The sequence below is a fragment of the Helobdella robusta genome, assembly GCF_000326865.2.
Source record: "Helobdella robusta unplaced genomic scaffold HELROscaffold_11, whole genome shotgun sequence".
NCBI classification, from domain to species: domain Eukaryota; kingdom Metazoa; phylum Annelida; class Clitellata; order Rhynchobdellida; family Glossiphoniidae; genus Helobdella; species Helobdella robusta.
The window spans coordinates 314524-333265 of NW_008703617.1; the positions used below are offsets into that span (position 1 = coordinate 314524).

The following is an 18742-nucleotide window of genomic DNA, read 5'->3' on the forward strand; positions in this document are numbered from 1 at the left end:
CACGCATACATACATAAACGCACACACGCATACAAACAAACATACAAGCAACACAGACACATACATACTAACACACATAAAAACACATACAAACACACACTCATACTAACATACACATACATAAACACACACACATGCACACATACATAAACACACACACATACATACACACAAACATACACATACATACATAATCACACACACACACACAAACAAACACATAAAAATGTTATCTGACCTTCCACATTACACAAGCAGTGCAATGATTTTCATTAAGATGATTCTTCTTATTTGGGTTTCCTCCAAGCTCAGCTAAAAAGATCCTAAAAATTAAAAAAAAATATATTATAATATTCAAATTCAAATTATATTATAACTATAATCATTATTTAAACAATGTTTAAAAGAGAACTATGGTATATAAAATACTAAAGCTTTGGCAGGCACACATTGCATTTACAGTACAACAATCAAACTAGGAAGAATCATAACACACGCAAACACACACAAAGTTATAAATTTATTATTATATTAATTATATTATGATTTATTATCATTTATCAATAGACCTGAGAAGTGATTTCATGGCATGTTTAGCAGCATAGTGTAGTGGTGTATTGTGCTGATAATTGTAGCCATATGACAAATTAGGATCGAGGTTTTTATGAAGGTCATTGCTTTGGGTATAGAGTTGAATGGCCGCATATTCGTCCCCACTGGTCAAATACTTTCTAAATTTAGTCATTCCATTACCCATGGTGGGGTGTGGTACTGTTCAATTTAACCTCTTCTATACTTATAACACAACTTTGAAATTCAGATGCCGTTCACTGTTTTTGGTTCTTTCTAATTCTTTTTTGTTTAAATTTTTATATGAAATGAATATAGAAATGTCAGAAAATTTTAGTTTTAACAAGTTTCACAAACATTATCTATTTGACCATATGAATGATAAGATGACTGAATGTCAAATCTCAACTGAACTGCGTTGTTGTGGTAATTTATTTGTAAGATAAGTGGCAATTGGGTAGGGCAATCAATTAATGAAATAAATAAATAAACAAATAAATGAACAAATAAATAGTTAACTTATCTAATTAATAAAACATTTTTAGAAGATAATTTGATTAATAAAAAAAAATAATATAGTGACAAAACAAATGAATGTGATGTTATTTGTGTTAGCTATTAGATGTTAAATTGTTGATGTGAGTATGGAAGATTTTTAATTGATGTTTCAATGTTTGGTCCAATTATCAAATAATTGTAATAATTAATTAATATTACTAATAGTTAATATTACTAATTAATAATAAAATGATTAAATCAAAATTAAATGTGAGAATTGTAATTGCCAACTGTGGTAATAATTTAAAAAAAATGACCAATACATTTCTATCTACATTTGCAATTAAATAATAATCCATTTATTTTATTCATAACACATTTAGAGTTTATCCTGATTTCACTAATTAGTCAGTCCCCACGTAAAAATGTCAAATAAGTGAGTAAGAACAACATTTTATTTACTAAAATAGGTTTTTAAATTGATTATTTTGAAGAACGTAATTTTTTGTTAAAATTAATAATTAGTAACCATTTTTAATCTATCGTAGCGCTTCATTTTTAAATGAGTAATTTATTATTGTGTCTTAGTGGTCTTCGTGTATTTGCCTGAAAAATCTACATTTAATGAGAACTAATGACTGAAATGGGTTTATTATCAGTTTGTTACTATTATTTTTAACTGGCTGATGTTAAGAAAATGACGTTTTGAAGTTTTAACAAAATATATAATTTATATAATTATATATTTTGCACAATAACCTATATAATTTATTTTTCAATAAATTATATAGGTGATTTATGAATTATACAGATTTAGTAATGAATAACATCATAAAACGTTAATGTAACGTCACACACACACATACAGAACACATACACAAAACACATGCATACAAACATACACACACACAATTATTCATGTGTCAATATTATGACATCAACGCTTTTTAGGTTCAATAAATAATTTTTTTCTCCATATTTAATTCATATCTCATATCAAGGTGTTAACAAGTATGTATGAAAGTGTTAGCAAACTACAAAACATATACATGGCAAGAGTTTCGGCCCTTTGTAGCAAAGGTGTCGACCCTATAGGGCGAAAGTGTAGGCCCTATAGGGCAAAAGTGTTGGGACGAAAATAGCCTGCATGTGTAAACCATCTGTAGCAAAACACAACTTATAAACTCTTTAACATGTAGCTGGTTTGCATGTCAATTTTACATTGCTTGGATCGTCTGCATTGAAGAAAAAAATTTGAGAAAAGTGGCCAAGCACAATAATTGATCCACCAACAAAAAATTTTATTGCAACATATGTGCACATACAACTTTATTCATTCAATTCTTCTATGATTCGGTTACACGTCTGCGTGTGTTAGTGTGATTAATTTTTGCCTGAAAAAATGTTGTTTTGTATTGAGGTGTCATATAGATTTCAGCACGAACATATTAATTCCACGGTACACATACTGGAAGCATTCGAGATGCATTGTTATAGAAAGTTGCTGGGAATCAGTTGGAGACAAAAGATAAGAAACGATACCATAAGAAAACAACTTGGAAGACAAAAAACTGTGTATGAAAGTGTCAAGGAAAGAAAGCTGGGTATCTTTGGGCACATCTGCAGAATGACAGACGACAAGACTGATCAAAAAAGTACTGATGAGAAAGAGGGACTGGAAGAAAAAAGTTGGAAGACCTGTGAGGAAGTGGATGGATGATATCACGGAATGGACGGGGGTTGGAACATTGGGCTCAATGAAGATGGCGAGGGAAAGAAAAGGATTTTGGAGAGATAGAAGAATACCATCGGCCTCAACGGTCCCTTAAGGGATTACAGAGGATCATTGAATGAATGAATGAACACATACATACAAACATGCATGCATGCATGCACACATACATACATACATACATACATACATACATACATACATACATACATACATACATACATACATACATACATACATACATACATACATACATACATACATACATACATACATACATACATACATACATACATACATACATACATACATACATTCATACATACATACACATGCATTCATACAAACTTAAATAGATACATAAATTCACTAGCATTCTTAACATTCATTCCATGCCATAAACGATAACTATTTAGTCGATTAAACCTGTCTTTTTAGAAATATTATCATCAATATTATCTGTTCATCATCTTTTATAAAAAACAATATCATCACTATTATCTCCATCTTCATGTACTCATTTTCTCATATCACTATCATCTGTTTATAGATATCATAGATATCATCATGAATATATATATATATATATATATATATATATATATATATATATACCCATGGATATCATCAAAAAGTATGTAACTGGCCGACGCGCAAACAAGATCGATCGGGCAGATTGCAACTTATCCAACGACACCTACCGTTGTAAATTAAGTGACTGCCTATGAATCAATGTTAAAAGTTTCGACATTTGTACGTGCAATAAAACCTGCTACGTGTGATGAAATAAAATATATTTTGTACTCTTCAGCGCTGTCGGCAGATATAAATTAATGCATTTGCCGTGTCCAAAAATTACTACGGAATTTTTTGTCTGAAAAGTCTAGCTTAATATATCAAAAACCTCAGCAAAATGTTGTAGTTTTGAGGTGTTAGTTGATTATTTTATGAAAATTTGGAAAATTCCTTTAACAAAAAATACTAATTTTATACTCTTAAATGGCGTCAGATGAGATAAAAATAGAGTTGGTAAAGTACGGGCGAACCACATCACTAAGAGGAGTGCCCAAGCTTTTGAGTTCGGATGACAAAGTTTTGAAGACATTATGGATGGCGTCGCTGATAACATGTTCCATGGTCTTGATATACCTTCTTATAACTTCGTTTTATAAATATTACACCTGGCCGATCATGACACAGTATGGAGAAATGGTTAGTTGAAATGTATATACTTTTTTTAAACTATTTATTTGCTTTAATTTTTGCTTTATTTTAATGAAATTCATCGCTAAAAATCGCCGAACAATGTTTGAATTAAGAAAAAGTTGAATGAGTCTTTATAAAATGTTCAACATCCTTGCACATCCTTGCAGATAGGTGATGGCATCTCATTCCCAGACGTCACCTTCTGCAACATTGACCCATTTTCGGCAGGCTACCCAAGCGGACTTACCATCGATAGCTACTTCGACTTTTTAAAATCCAACAAACAAATTATTAAAAACATTTCGGCAAATGATTTTAATTTGACTAAAAGCGAAGAAAGCTTTATGTATCGAGATTTGTTATCAATACCAGGCTACATATCAAATCTACCGAAGCATTATCAAATTGAAAAACTGGACTGCCCGAATTTCATTGTCGACTGCAACGTATTCGCGATGAACTGGCTCGGCACAAACATAGACTGCACAGAGAACATTACAAAATTCTGGGATAGAGATTACTACACGTGCTTCACACTGAGAACTAGTAAAATAAACATCGCCCATAATATAACAGTGAAAGGTTTGACATTCATATTGAATGTAGGCCCGCCAAACTATGATCAACTACCCATTAGATCGACAATCGTTGGCTCTCAGACGAGGGGGGTTCAGGTGAGTGTGCACAGTCCTGGCTCCTCCCCTGACCTCAAGCGAGGGTTCAGTGTGGCACCTGGCACTGAAGCTGTGGTTACCATTGTTCAGACTAAAAACAAACGCTTGAACCAACCGTACCACGTGTTCGTTTTCAATTCTTGTTGTATTCATTTTTAAATTTTTAATATAAAATAATTCAATGTTAGATTATTAACAACTGCAATCTAATACGTTGTAAATAAGACTTTTGTAACTAAAAGCGGCAATATATTCAATTAAAATTTAACAAAATTCTAACGAAACCTTTTTATTTCCATTCAGTGTCGACTGTACGAATGAACTGAAAATGCCATCGTACCCGAAAGAGAAGTATTCCCGCGACCTCTGCATTGAATACTGCAAGCAAAAACTAATTCACGAGACCTGCGGATGTATGTCCAACTACTTGAACGTGCCTCCGAGCGTTCTCGACAGTGTCGACCTCTGCGGCAACTTCACCATCAACAAAGCTAATCTTTCGGACGCTTCCTACAACCAATCAAACATTAGAAATGTCATCGAAGGCTACTTATGCTCTATGGACTTCCTCGATATTGATTCCTGCAGTCCAGGCTGTCTCATACGTTGCGAGAAGACGGTCTACAGTACCTACATCGCAATTTCGCCGTGGCCACAACCAGCGCTCCAGCTTAATCTATTCGGCAGCTACATCTACAACTGCACGAAAACAGATGAAGATGTCAAAACGAGATACTCAAAATACCTTCAACTGTATGACGACGATGACGATATCCAAATTGATTCAATCCAAAGCGTCAACTCCATTTCAGAACTAACGCAGATTCAAGAATCGTTATTAGTAGTTAAGCTGATCATGAAAGACACCTTTCCATTTTATCTGATAGACCAGCCAGCCATCACATGGGACTCTATGCTGGGCATTATAGGAGGAACACTGTCTCTATGGCTTGGAATCACTGTGTCCACAGGCGTTGAGTTGTTGGAGCTGGTCTACTTGATCATCAGCAGTTACTTCAAGAATAAGAATAAAAATAGCTCTGCCAATGAAAGCGCGCCGTCTAATTCGAGAGTTTTTGCAAAAGTTCTATCTAACTGACTAGGCATGTGAATATTTTATTGAAACTAATGCTTTTTCGACATTAAATTCATATTACTTCATTCCTAAAAACAAAACTCTCATTAATTCTATAAACGATTGATTTTTTGAGCATTAAAATGCAACATTTTTTTACGGAGCTCAAGAAATTTTCCAAGAATTTTTAAGAATTTCCTTGAAATTTAGAAAACTTTTCTTAAAATTCAACGTAAAATAAATTTATTTTTTTGTTGATTTGTATTTATTTCCATATTTTCTTATAATTTCCACGTAAAAACAGCAATAAAAATGCACTTGGGAGAATTTTTACATTTTACATTCAGATACATCGATAAAAGAACTGAACAAACACGGATGCAGAATGAAGAATTGATCGGAAACGTCTTATATTTACACACAAAACCAACAGTACTGTAAGATGGTATGAAAAGTGTGCAAACTGGAATGAAATTATCGACATTTCGTCATCGTCCGTCACAATGGGCCTTCCAGTACGTCTCTGTAAGACAATCACGCACTGAACGCAAAAGTTTATAAATGAAATGCAGTTTGCACTTTTTTTGAATGTTTTTAGACTGAACAAGCAAGCTTGAAATAAATTATTTTACGAATAATTGTGACTAAATATGTGACAATAAATTTGTTTTGTATGAATTTTACTTTTAATAAGCCAAAAGTAAATAACTTTTAATTTAATTTGGTTGACTTAAATACTATGAAACTGGCTACCGACATAGTAAAGAAGGAATTAGCCAAATACGGCAAATCGACATCTATAAGAGGCGTTCCGAAATGTTTCACATCCAGCGACAGAGTTCTGATCAGTCTGTGGATCATCTCCCTAACAATTTGTACCATAGTCTTAATTTTTCTATTGTCGACTTCCTTCGAAAAATATTTTTCTTGGCCAACAATGACTCAATTCGGCGAAACAGTTCGTTCATTTTGACTTTCTGGACAAGCTAATTTTACAAGTTTTTGCAAATTTCGGTTCTTTTTTCTAGCTATTTCAGATTAATCAAATTTTATTTTTTCATTCAGATTGGTGAAGACCTAGCGTTCCCCGACGTAACGTTCTGCAATATTGATGTATTTGCAGATGAAAACGCCAAAAAATACTCGATAGAGAAATATTTCGAATTCGTAAGGTCAAACAAAGGCCAAATCAAAAAATTGGTTAATCATAAAGAAAACTCCTCCATAAAGGTAAAGCGAGACGTTTATGAAAAATTTTATTCCATACCTGGCTACATCTCAAATCTGCCGAAACATGACGGAAAGGGAAATAAAAGCTGTCCAGAATTCATAGTCAGTTGCAGCGTGTTCACTCTAAACTGGCTCAGCAGTGACTTAGATTGTGCCAATAATTTTTTAACCATCTGGGAGCAAAACTACTATACCTGCTACACCCTGAGAACCAGTAAACTAAACAAAGAAAATAACATAACAATACGAGGCTTGTCGCTTGTGTTGAACGTAGGACCTCCAAACTTCTATCAACTACCATTGAGATCGACAATTGTTGGCTCGCAGACGCGAGGAGTTCAGGTGAGCGTGCACAGTCCTGGCTCCTCCCCTGACCTAAAACGGGGCTTCAGCGTGGCACCTGGCACTGAGAATGTCGTCACCATCGTTCAGACAAGTAGAACGAGACAGAACAAACCATATAATACGTTGGTGTTATGAATTCTTTCTTATTTTTATTTTTTTTTGTTTTACCCTTCAAGTTTTGTTTGTTTTATATTTAGTTCTGTTTGCTCTGTGCACTTGTAAAAAACTTGTAATGCATCACAGTTATTATTTTAAAATTTTTGTCCGAAAAGCAGTTATTTGAAATTGATTTTATTCAAAAAAGGCAAAAGCTTTTAGTATTGTCTGTATTAATAAATTATGTAATTGAAAATACTGCTAACAAAAAATGTGATGTATCATTTTATACATGAATGACAGGCTAGGTTGCACGAGTTACAAAACTGTTCCCTTACTGCCGACAGAGAAGTATCATCGAGACTTGTGTATCGAGACTTGTAAACAAAAACTCATTGAAAAGAACTGCGGATGTTTGTCCCACTACCTCTACATACCTTCATCTTTTCTCGATCCAGTCAAAATTTGCCGCAACTTCAGTTTCGACGAAAATAACTTCTCCTCTAAAAGTTCCTTCAACAAGTCGAAAATGGAAGACGTGATAGACAGTTACCTGTGCTCTATGAAGTATGTCGACACGAGCACATGCGACGGAGACTGTCTCATACGTTGCGAGAAGACGGTCTACGACACATATATCGCAACGTCCCCGTGGCCGCAACCGGCGCTGCAGCTCAGCATATTCGGCAGGTACATCTTCAACTGCACTCGAACAGACGAACGAGTTAGGCAGAGATACTCAAAATACCTGCAACTCTACTACGATTTTTTAAGTAATTCAGGTCAAAATTTCACTGAACATTCAGAACTGAAGCAAATTCAAGAGTCATTGCTGGTTGTCAAGTTGGTAATGAAGGATACGTTCCCATTATTTTTAAGAGACCAGCCGGCTATAACATGGGACGCCATGTTTGGAATCATAGGGGGAACTCTTTCTCTCTGGCTTGGCATCACAGTTAGCACTGGTGTTGAGCTGATCGAGTTGATTTATTTGATCGTTAAAAACTATTTGACAAGTAAGAAGGAAGGTGTTGGACAAAATGATGGCAAAATGTGAATTTCATGAAACTTAAACTTCTCAATCTCTATTTTTCTGTTTCAATTTTATGGTTAACATCTATTTTAAACTTAGATATTACACTAAATTTTTTTTTAATGTTCTTACTACATTTTCTATCTTTAGTTTCAGCACGTACACAATTATTTGAATCCTTTTACACAATGTTATAGCCAAAATCATTCTTCTAAACTTGACAATCAAAGTCTACTTGACATACATCAGAATTTAAATATATACATTTGTTTCGGATTTTTTATTTAAAATATCTATTCCATTCAACATTTAATTTTTACTCGTGAAAACCTTAAAAAATATAAAAAAAAGTCCAATTCTGTAATTTTAAACTTCATTAACCTAGTTCACTCAACTTACAATAGCCAAATTATCTAGTTATTGAACGTAAAATCCTAATTAATTAGCCAACAACAGCAAAAACACTGTAGTTATTAGTACGCCTCACATATTTGCATGCAAATATTTGCGCGTCCGATCTGATATCATGCAGTCATTTTAATCGACATTCTTGATGGATGTTCAACAGAGATTTCAGTCCAAATGTAGTAGGAGGTGGTGTTACTGGCTGGCTGGAAATGTATTTGGGAAAAATTTTGGTTGAATGTAGTTGTTGTAACGTGTTAATTATGACGCTGTGTGTTTAAGAGTTAACTGTCAAATCTTCAGTAGGTCTATCTTATTTTGAAATGATGTAATTTGGTAAGAAGAGCTGATGAAGATGAAATCGATAAATGTGTCTGTACATATTTTCTTCAGTTAAACATGTCAAAGTAAAATGCAAATATCTATTCGAAATAATATTTTTTGAAAAAAAAATAAAATTAGAGGAATTATTTTTAGCTGTGTTGTTAGCATGCTGCTGTTGGTGCGTGGCAGGTAGGTAGGCAGGTAAACAAGAGCCATAACAACAATGAATGAATGGACGGAAATTGATTAGAAATGGTCTCAAATGCTCGATAAATTTAATATTACATAGCATAAAAGCTGAACGGAGCGATGATGTTGGTGTTAAAATCATTTGCGAAGCTTCCATGCTGGTTCAATAAGCACTATGCATTCGTAATTCCATTAATCTGAGCTAATGTTTGTTATAAAAGTCAGGGGTGAAAATATATGTGAGTGTGAATGAAAAACTTGTGAGCAAATTATTTCCTGCAAATTTTTGTCATTTTTTGATTAAAAAATTTGAAAATGGCTTCTGATGAAATAAAACTTAAATTGGTGAACTACGGGAAGTCAACATCGATACGGGGAGTGCCGAAGTGTTTCAACTCGGACGATAGGGTTTTGAGGGGGCTGTGGATTGGCTCCGTGGTCATCTGCACTCTAGTTCTCATTGGCCAGCTCGTTGTGTCCATTCAGAAGTTCTACGCAAGGCCTATCATGACTCAGTTCGGTGAAATGGTTCGTTCGGTTGAATTTTTTGAAATGTAATTTAAAGTTTTAGCGAATAAATTTTAAATTATCTTGGATTAAAACGCTGAAATAAGTTTCGCCCAATTTGATAAGTACATTCATTTATTTTGTTTTCCTGAAGATTGGAGAGAAGGTTGTGTTCCCTGACATCACGTTTTGCAACATAGACCCGTTCGCTACTGGCCACTCGAAAGATCTGCCGATAGATCAATATTTCTACTTTCTGAAAGTTAACAAAAATTTATTTAGAAACCTCTCAATGAATGAGTTTAATTTGTCGGAAAACATGGAAGAAACGATCTACAACGAGCTGTTCTCGGTTCCAAACTACATAATAAATTTGAAGAAACGCGGCCAGATTAAGAGCACGGATTGCCCCAACTTCATCGTCGACAGCAGCATCGTCAGCTCCAACTGGTTCACCACCAACCTCAGTTGCCATGAGAATTTTACAAGAATCTGGAACCCAAATTACTACACGTGCTACACGTTGAGAACAAGCAAGATCAACTCCGAGAAGAACCTCACGATTCGAGGACTGTCCTTCGTATTGAACGTTGGGCCTCCCAATTATTTCCAGCTACCTTTCAGATCGACAATTGTTGGTTCGCAGACGAGGGGGGTCCAGGTGAGTGTGCATAGTCCTGGCTCCTCCCCTGACCTCAAGCGAGGGTTCAGTGTGGCACCTGGCACTGAAACTGTGGTTTCCATCGTTCAGTCGAAGAGAACCAGGCAGGACAAACCTTACAGCGCGTATGTACATTTTCAGAAACTTTTAATTTCATATAAATGTGTTTCAATATCTCCGACCTTTTAAATTCAAAATCTTTGATTTAATTTTAATGTGTACTACTTGAAAGTTTCTAAAAACTTTTTCACGCATGTAGGGTTGGCTGTACAGACGAAAACAACATGCCAACCTACCCGAAAGAGAAGTACACACAGGATCTGTGCATCGAATTTTGCAAGCAGAAACTGATTGAGGAGTCGTGCGGTTGTATGTCCCATCAGTTCAACGTGCCACTCAGTGTTCTCGACGACATCAACCTCTGCGGAAACTTCAGTCTCAGCAAAAATAATTTTTCTAAAAATGATTACAACGACTCTAGTTTTAGAGACGTTATTGCCAATTATTTATGCTCGCTGAAATACCTGGATGTCGAGTCGTGTGACCAGAGCTGTCTCATACGCTGCGCGAAAAATGCCTACGAGACATTCGTTTTAAGTTCCGCTTGGCCAAAACCCGCAATGCAATTAAATCTTTTCGGCGGCTACATCTACAACTGCACTCTAACAAATAAAGACGTAAAGAATCGCTACAGAAGCTACCTGCAGTACTACGATGTCGGCAGCGACATTCAGATCAATCTTGAGCACAACTTTTCAACAATTTCGAAACTTAATGAAATACAAGACTCGTTGTTATCCATAAAGTTCATAATTAAAGACGCCTACCCATTTTATTTAGCTGACCAGCCCGCATACACCTGGGACTCCATGTTTGGCGTTGTGGGGGGTACTATGTCTCTATGGCTGGGCATCACAATAAGTACAGGCGTGGAGCTCATTGAGCTGCTGTACTTAGTGCTGAAGGGTGCTCTTAAAAATAAAACTAGGATTGATTCGCTTAAAAAGGGAAACAAACTTAACGGGAGGACTGTGTTTGTGGCTGTAGTTGGAAATTAGATCGGAGTTGAATGTGAGGTGAGGAGCCGTGTGGGCCTGTAGACGAGTTTCGTTATTTGATTCTCACTTACGAAATAATGCAAGCATCTGGTTGAATAATTTCAAATGATTCATTCCAGATTAAATTTTTATATCATATACATTTTTTGTTCAACCCAAACAAATTCAAACCTATCGGCAGTGGCACTTCAACGTTGGCCTATCCTAACAGCAAAAATATAAAAGATGCAACGTCAACATTTAGGAGATAATACAAAAATTGAAAATTTGATGATTGGATGCAAAATTGAACTGATTGATACAGTGAATAATTGCTTCTAGAAATACTCCATAATAAACATTTGACTGAATATTTCATCTCTATGTCCATTCCATGTTTTTTAAAAAATTTTTTCAATGGATCTGCTTGTATCATGGTTGTTTTTAGAAATTGTTGAATAAACATTGAGACATTAATGCAAATAAGCCAAATCGTTAGAAATGTTTTAACGAATGTTCAATACTCATTACCCAATCATTTGAACAGCGTTCGCCAACAAATTCGCTCTATAAACTGGGCAGTTATGGGCAGTTATGGCAGGTAAGTTATAATGTATTACTTTTCAGTTTTGAGCTCCGTCAGTGCTTATACTGCAGCCCAATACATCACTTAATCATAAAAAGTTGAATTTATTTTCAGAATTTAAAATATAAAAACTCCAGACCTGAATATGTCCACGAGCAATATAATAACAGAGCTGGTGAATTATAGTAGGTCGACATCTGTGAGGGGTGTTCCGAAGTTTGTGAACTCGAAAGATAAAGTTCTGAAGGCGTTATGGATGGCCTGCGTTCTCATCTGCTTCTCAATTCTCATTTTCCTCCTAGTTAACTCCTTCCAGAAGTTCTACTCCTGGTCCGTCATGACACAGTCGGGAGAACTGGTGCGATTGCATTTGTGCTCTTTGAAGAGGGTTTTAGATTGAAATTTGTAAGGGCTGCCTATTTTTAACGTGATATTAAAATTTTAGTAGATTTTAAACTATTTTTTAATAAATTTAAACTCTCAAACATGCACTCAGATAGGGGGTACCATAACCTTCCCCGACGTGACCATCTGCAACATCGACCCCTTCGGAGCCGCCTACCCAGCATCACTACCGATTGATACCTACTTAAACTTTATTGATACTTACAGACCGAACTTCAAAAACATTTTCATGGACGAGTATAAAATAGACGCGTCCGAGGAGAGAACCATGTACAATGACCTCTACTCGATCCCCGCCTACATTCAAAATCTGCCTAAGTACGATGAACTGGAGAACGCGGAGTGCCCTCATTTCATTGTCAATTGCGATATTTTCATGTTGAACTGGATCAACTCAGAATTGAACTGCACCCAACGAACGAAACATTTCAAATTTTGGGACCAAAATTATTACACCTGCTACACTATAAGCACTAGTAAGATAAACTCATTCCCGAATATCACAGTTCGCGGTTTGTTCTTGGTATTAAATGTAGGACCCACACATTTTAACCAGCTAAAACAATTTCATACCAGACGACTATCATAAATTTCAGTACTTTTAATAAATTCATATAAAATTTTTAGTTAATTTAAGTAAAAATCAAAGAAAATAATTGAAAAATCTCGTCAACAATCTTGAAACAGCTGATTAAAATTGACATGAAAGACAAAATCTTCATGAGTACATACATAAGTGTACTCAAGAATGCTTTTAATTTTCGATAAAAATAATTCATAATAAAATAATTATAATTCATAATAGTTTATATAGATTATAATAAAATATAATTATAAATTTTAGTTAATAAGACCGTGATTTATAAATTAAATGTATAAACTATACATTTAGTAAGCCATTAAAAAATCGAATTACATGTGCAATAATGATATTCACAGGACAAACAACACACACACACACGCACGCACACACACACACACGCACATATACACCAACACATGTGTGCGCGAGTTTTATTTGACTAGACATTACATTAACACAGCAAACACGTACTAATGTACCATTACAATCATCCATCTAAATCAATCGTTATATAATAAGGATATAAAAGAAAGAGTGATATAGTATCATTTACTTTCGAGTTTGTGATTTTCATTTATTATCTATTTAATTCACATTATTATTTCGTAAATATCTTAATTTGAGGAAATATTCTGTGAAAATGTATGCAGATATGAGATCTGAGTTGCTACACTTTGCGGAGAATACATCAATTAAAGGTATTCCTAGGTTAATGAAAACCAAAAACCCATTTCTGAAAGTGGCTTGGTGTGCCTTCGTCCTATTCAGTTTCATGATTTTGTTGTACTTGCTGATCTTGAACATCAGAAAGTACGGTAGAAACGCTATTGCTACTGAGAACCCTATTGCTACTAATTGGTTAGCCCAAAATATATTATTTTTCTCATGTTTTTTTTTTTTTTTAGAAAAATTAGTTAGTATCGAAAATGTTTTTCAACGAGATAGTGTGACAGTTAACGAAATGCATTCATGACTTATTTTCAATAAATGGGTAAATAACTTTTTTGTAATAATTAAAAAAATCTGGTTGGAAGAAATGAAATATTTGCTTCAGGTCGCTGGCAGTACAACATTTCCAGATATAACGGTCTGCAATCTCGACCCATTCTCAGTAGGCTACCCAAAAGTGCTACCGATCGAGAATTATTTTGAATTTTTGAAAAAAAATAAAATTAAAATAAAAGAATGTTTAATGAAGAAACCGAACGTAAGTGAAGAACATTGTTCGACGAGTTGTACTCCATCTCTGGCTACATCCTCAACCTACCAAAGGACCAGTATTTGAACTTCGACTGCCCAGATTTTATCCTCAGCTGCCACGTCTACTTCAACAACTGGTTCGAAAATAAGGTGAAATGTCCGAAATCTTTTAGGAAACGTTGGAATAAAAATTATTACACCTGCCACACGCTGCAGACGAACAAACTCAAATCAGAAAATAACGATAAATCCATCAAAGGATTGAAACTTCTGCTGAACGTTGGCCCAGTCAACTTGATGCAAATTCCTTACAGATATTCCTTCATTCGTTCCCAAGAGAGGGGGGTACAGGTGAGTGTCCACAGTCCAGGGACTCCACCCCATCTCGAAAAGGGGTTTAGTGTCACTCCTGGAACTGCAAAAACAATACTATCGTCCAGACGGAGAAAAAGAGACTAGGCAAACCGTACCACAGGTCTTTGAAACAACTTTTTTATATATCTTTATAAAACTTTCGATATGTTATAATTGCAAGAATCTTTTTTATTCTTAAAATACTTTGTCATTTCGTCGTTTAAAGTTCATTGATCTGCTCATCTATAACAAAATTACTTTCCTAACATCTGTTAGGTTTGGATGCAATGACGAGACGATCACGAGATTCTTCCCAAACGAAATTTACACTCGTGAAACGTGCATCGAATTTTGTAGGCAGGATATAATTTACAAGGAGACAGGCTGCGTATCTCACTATCTAGATGTTCCTCTGAAGTATCTTGATACGGCAGACGTTTGTGAAAATTTTTCTCTCTATTCAACCGAGAGTAAAAAATTTCAGTTAAACTCTCCGATACTAAATTATTCAGTGCTAGATAAGTCTTACGATTCTTTAAAGTACGTTGAATATAATTGCAACCCCAGCTGTCCACACAGATGTCACGAGAGCATTTATCAAGTCTACGTCTCCACCACCTCGTGGCCTCAATTCTCTCACCAATTTGGACTTTTTGACATCTACATCGACAAAAAAAACTGCTCAAAAACTCCCCCGAACGTTAAAGAAAGATAAAATAACTATACATCAACTTATTCAAGAAATACTCCTACCTCAACCAAAGTTTTTTAGATGACTTGAAGTACAACAATACAACCACTTCGTCGGTACTAGCCCAAATCCAGGAGTCATTCTTGATGATCAAGTTTATCATTAAAGAGGAAGTCCCATTTTTTGACGTGGAGGAGGCGGCATACACCTGGGATACCATGGTTGGAGTCATTGAGGGTATGTTCTCTTTCTGGCTAGGGGTATCCGTGGCTACGGCCATCGAGTTGCTGGAGTTGGGGTACAGGTTGATGAAAAGTTTTTATAGAAACTGTGTCGCTAGGAGGAAGGTTGCGTTTGAAAGTTTTGAAAGAGCGGGAGATGCCGTCAAGAGCGTGGAAGACGGCACTGCTGCGAATGACTAGCCTCAAAATACGACTCCTTAGTAGGTGGATGATGGTCCAATTAAGAAACACTCTCAACTAATTAGTGATGTAAAAACTTGAAAACATATTTGTGGGGTTGTCAATAATATAACAATATATATGTAATATAATAATTTTTATATTTATTATCATAATAATTACTAATTACGAATGAGATGTAATTATTTTTGCAGACGAAAATGTCAATTAGCAATCGATGTTTATACAGATTGAGGCTTTCTAACATGGCGGAAAACGTTCATTAAATTACTCTGAAAGCATTAGGAACTTTTTAAGTTTTACTCAAAAATTATAGATCAAAAATAAGTTATAAATTATGAAAGTTGTTAATTAAATAAAAGTATTATATTTATTTAAAGAACATGAACATTACAACACAAACGCGTGTGCGTACGATGGCAAAGTTGTAAAGTTCCATACTAAATCCATCCAGCTTGCAGCATCCATTTTGTAAAAATAATTTTCCTTTATTTGGCGGTAAGTGTGTGAGCACGTGTATGTGTGCGTGCGTGTGTGTGTGTGTGTGTGTGTGTGTGGGTGTATGTGTGTCTATTCATTTAATATCTGGAGGAAACTATAAATGCGTACTAAATGACATTACAATGGAATAATTATATCCATTAGCAAATGCTTTCATGGTAATCAATATGCCGATTTGGGTAAAATTTATTTGTGAAGGCTGTTAAAGGCCTTTTAAGTTTTTTTATAAGCCTTTTTATAAGCAAAACAGGCAGTTTTGCCTAAAAATTTCATAGATGCTTTTGAATTATATTATTGTTTAATTTTTAGATTTATTTGGTAAAAAATAAAATAAAACATTTTTAAAAGCTGTTCCATCAAATGATTCAATAAAATTGTATTATGAAATTTAAATTGAGAAAATAATTCACTCCACTATCAAAACTTCCTAGTCCTTCTTCAAACAACCACAAAAATGCTGGCCAGTGTGAAAAAGGAGATTGCAAACTACGCAGAAAACTCCACGATAAAAGGCATACCGAAAATTGTGAAGTCGAAAGATCCTTTCATGAAAAAACTTTGGCTGTTCTCAGTTCTGCTGTGGGCCGGGGTGCTCGCCTATCTCTTTTACAAAAATATGAGTCAATTTTTCGATTGGCCGGTTATGACAAAATACGGAGAGATGGTTGGTTTTTCAATTTTTTAAATTCAGTTATATTTTAAAACCTTTTTATGTGAAAAGAATAACTTCTGACAAATTTTTGAAATCTAGGTGGATGGGACAATAAAATTCCCAGACATAACGATATGCAACCTGGATCCTTTTGCATCCGGCTATCTATACGAACTGCCTGTTTACTATTATTTTGAATTCATGAATAGATCAAAAAACGAATTAATTAATTATTTAACTACATATAAAAATACGATATTATCGGACGCCTTGATGGTTTACGACGAATTTAATTCTATTTCCGGGTACATTTTAAATTTGCCTAAAAAACTTAGGGCGAAAAACTCGGACTGTCCGAACTTCATAACTCGCTGCAACGTTTACTTCGGTAACAGCTGGTTCGACAACAGAAACAGCTGCTTGGAAAATTTTGTAGCCCATTGGAATGAAAATTATCACACTTGCCACACCTTACAGGCCAGCAAACTGAGTCGTGCCAGCGCTCAAGCCAAAGGTATACAGCTACTACTGAACGTTGGTCCTACCAAAGAATTACAAATTCCCTATAAAAATTCCTTCTCGACCTCCCAGGCGAGGGGGGTGCAGGTGAGTGTGCATAGCCCTGGAACTCCCCCCAATTTGCAAAGAGGGTTCAGTGTGGCTCCTGGTTCGGAAAATATTGTAACTATTGTTCAGACGGAAAAGACGCGATTGAACCAACCCCATAACAAGTCTGTATTATTCTTCAACTCTAACTCAATGTTATAAAAATACAATTTTTAATTTTTACTCAACAAATTTTTTCAGATTGGGATGCACGTACGATAAGTTCTTGAAAACCTCGCCTAGCGAACGTTACACAAAAGAGGCGTGTATTGACTTCTGCCGACAAGAGAATATCTACAGAGAGATCGGATGCGTCTCGCACTACTTGAACGTTCCTCAAAACTACAGAGAAACAGTAGACATGTGCGGGAACTTCTCGTCCACCAAACGTGTATTCGACGAAAGTTTCACGATAAAGGATCTAAACGACACCGTGACAACAAATTATTTAAAATCCCTTGCCTATCTCAACAAAAGCTGCAGTTACAACTGCATGAATCCATGCCATGAGACTCAGTACAGCACCTACCTATCCAGCACCACTTGGCCACAATTTTCATTCCAGTTCAGTCTATTCGACGCCTTCATCAACCAAATGAACTGCTCTCAAACCAACCCAAGAATTGCCGAAAGATACAAGAAATACTACGACGTCTTGAAAGTTAGCTCTCAACGTAATCTCAGTCTCTCCGAGGTTCTCAGCAACATTTCAACATCAGAATTTACACAAATTCAGGAATCTTTCCTGACGATAAAATTCATGATAAAGGAGGACGTTCCGTATTATTCCAGGGACCTGGAGGCAAATTCTTGGGAAAACATGGTTGGAGTGACCGGGGGAATGTTTTCCATGTGGTTGGGCATATCTGCGGCTACTTTGGTTGAACTCCTTGAATTGGTTTACAATATTTTGAAAATATATTGCAAGAGTAAGAAGGAAGGTGAAAATAAAAGTGTGGTCTTCGTTGTTGGTGACAAGAAGAAGGTTGGGAGTTATCCAATCGACAATGAGGAGAATTTATACCAGAACTCGTAAATCAAATTTTCGGAAATGGCAAAATTTGAAGAAAAATTTGAAAAGAGGACAGATGGAGAAAAAAATTGTTTAATATCTTTTTACTAAACAAACTTTGAAAACTTGACAAATATTTTGATGTTGT

General features: G+C 35.2%; 7 protein-coding genes across 7 annotated transcripts in view; 6 read left to right on the plus strand and 1 right to left on the minus strand.

Moving 5' to 3' along the window:
* The window catches only part of HELRODRAFT_167074 (hypothetical protein), a gene marked incomplete at both ends in the record, with an annotated part of 12131 nt that extends 11374 nt beyond the window's left edge, over window positions 1-757 (minus strand). Inside the window, 2 exons of the mRNA XM_009012593.1 lie at window positions 239-323; window positions 570-757. Of these exons, the coding sequence (XP_009010841.1) occupies window positions 239-323; window positions 570-757 (273 nt within the window). The remainder of the gene's footprint in view (window positions 1-238; window positions 324-569) is intronic.
* Window positions 758-3799: 3042 nt separating this feature from the next.
* HELRODRAFT_167075 (hypothetical protein) lies at window positions 3800-5779 on the plus strand (the record flags this gene model as incomplete). Its single annotated transcript, XM_009012594.1, has 3 exons — window positions 3800-4012; window positions 4174-4805; window positions 4984-5779. The coding sequence occupies 3 exons, from the start codon at window positions 3800-3802 to the stop codon at window positions 5777-5779; spliced, it is 1641 nt and encodes a 546-aa protein (XP_009010842.1).
* Window positions 5780-6494: 715 nt separating this feature from the next.
* HELRODRAFT_167076 (hypothetical protein) lies at window positions 6495-8483 on the plus strand (the record flags this gene model as incomplete). Its single annotated transcript, XM_009012595.1, has 3 exons — window positions 6495-6713; window positions 6821-7452; window positions 7730-8483. The coding sequence occupies 3 exons, from the start codon at window positions 6495-6497 to the stop codon at window positions 8481-8483; spliced, it is 1605 nt and encodes a 534-aa protein (XP_009010843.1).
* A 1209-nt stretch (window positions 8484-9692) lies between these two features.
* On the plus strand, window positions 9693-11603 carry HELRODRAFT_167077 (hypothetical protein; the record flags this gene model as incomplete). Its single annotated transcript, XM_009012596.1, has 3 exons — window positions 9693-9905; window positions 10039-10670; window positions 10805-11603. The coding sequence occupies 3 exons, from the start codon at window positions 9693-9695 to the stop codon at window positions 11601-11603; spliced, it is 1644 nt and encodes a 547-aa protein (XP_009010844.1).
* Window positions 11604-12313: 710 nt separating this feature from the next.
* Window positions 12314-13162, plus strand: HELRODRAFT_167078 (hypothetical protein; the record flags this gene model as incomplete). Its single annotated transcript, XM_009012597.1, has 2 exons — window positions 12314-12556; window positions 12665-13162. 2 exons carry the CDS (start codon window positions 12314-12316, stop codon window positions 13160-13162), a joined length of 741 nt encoding a protein of 246 aa, XP_009010845.1.
* Window positions 13163-13796: 634 nt separating this feature from the next.
* On the plus strand, window positions 13797-15823 carry HELRODRAFT_167079 (hypothetical protein; the record flags this gene model as incomplete). The annotated part of the gene is made up of 5 exons (XM_009012598.1): window positions 13797-14069; window positions 14211-14363; window positions 14429-14707; window positions 14937-15311; window positions 15452-15823. The coding sequence occupies 5 exons, from the start codon at window positions 13797-13799 to the stop codon at window positions 15821-15823; spliced, it is 1452 nt and encodes a 483-aa protein (XP_009010846.1).
* A 955-nt stretch (window positions 15824-16778) lies between these two features.
* Window positions 16779-18618, plus strand: HELRODRAFT_167080 (hypothetical protein; the record flags this gene model as incomplete). Its single annotated transcript, XM_009012599.1, has 3 exons — window positions 16779-16988; window positions 17076-17707; window positions 17784-18618. The coding sequence occupies 3 exons, from the start codon at window positions 16779-16781 to the stop codon at window positions 18616-18618; spliced, it is 1677 nt and encodes a 558-aa protein (XP_009010847.1).
* Window positions 18619-18742: the final 124 nt, after the last annotated feature.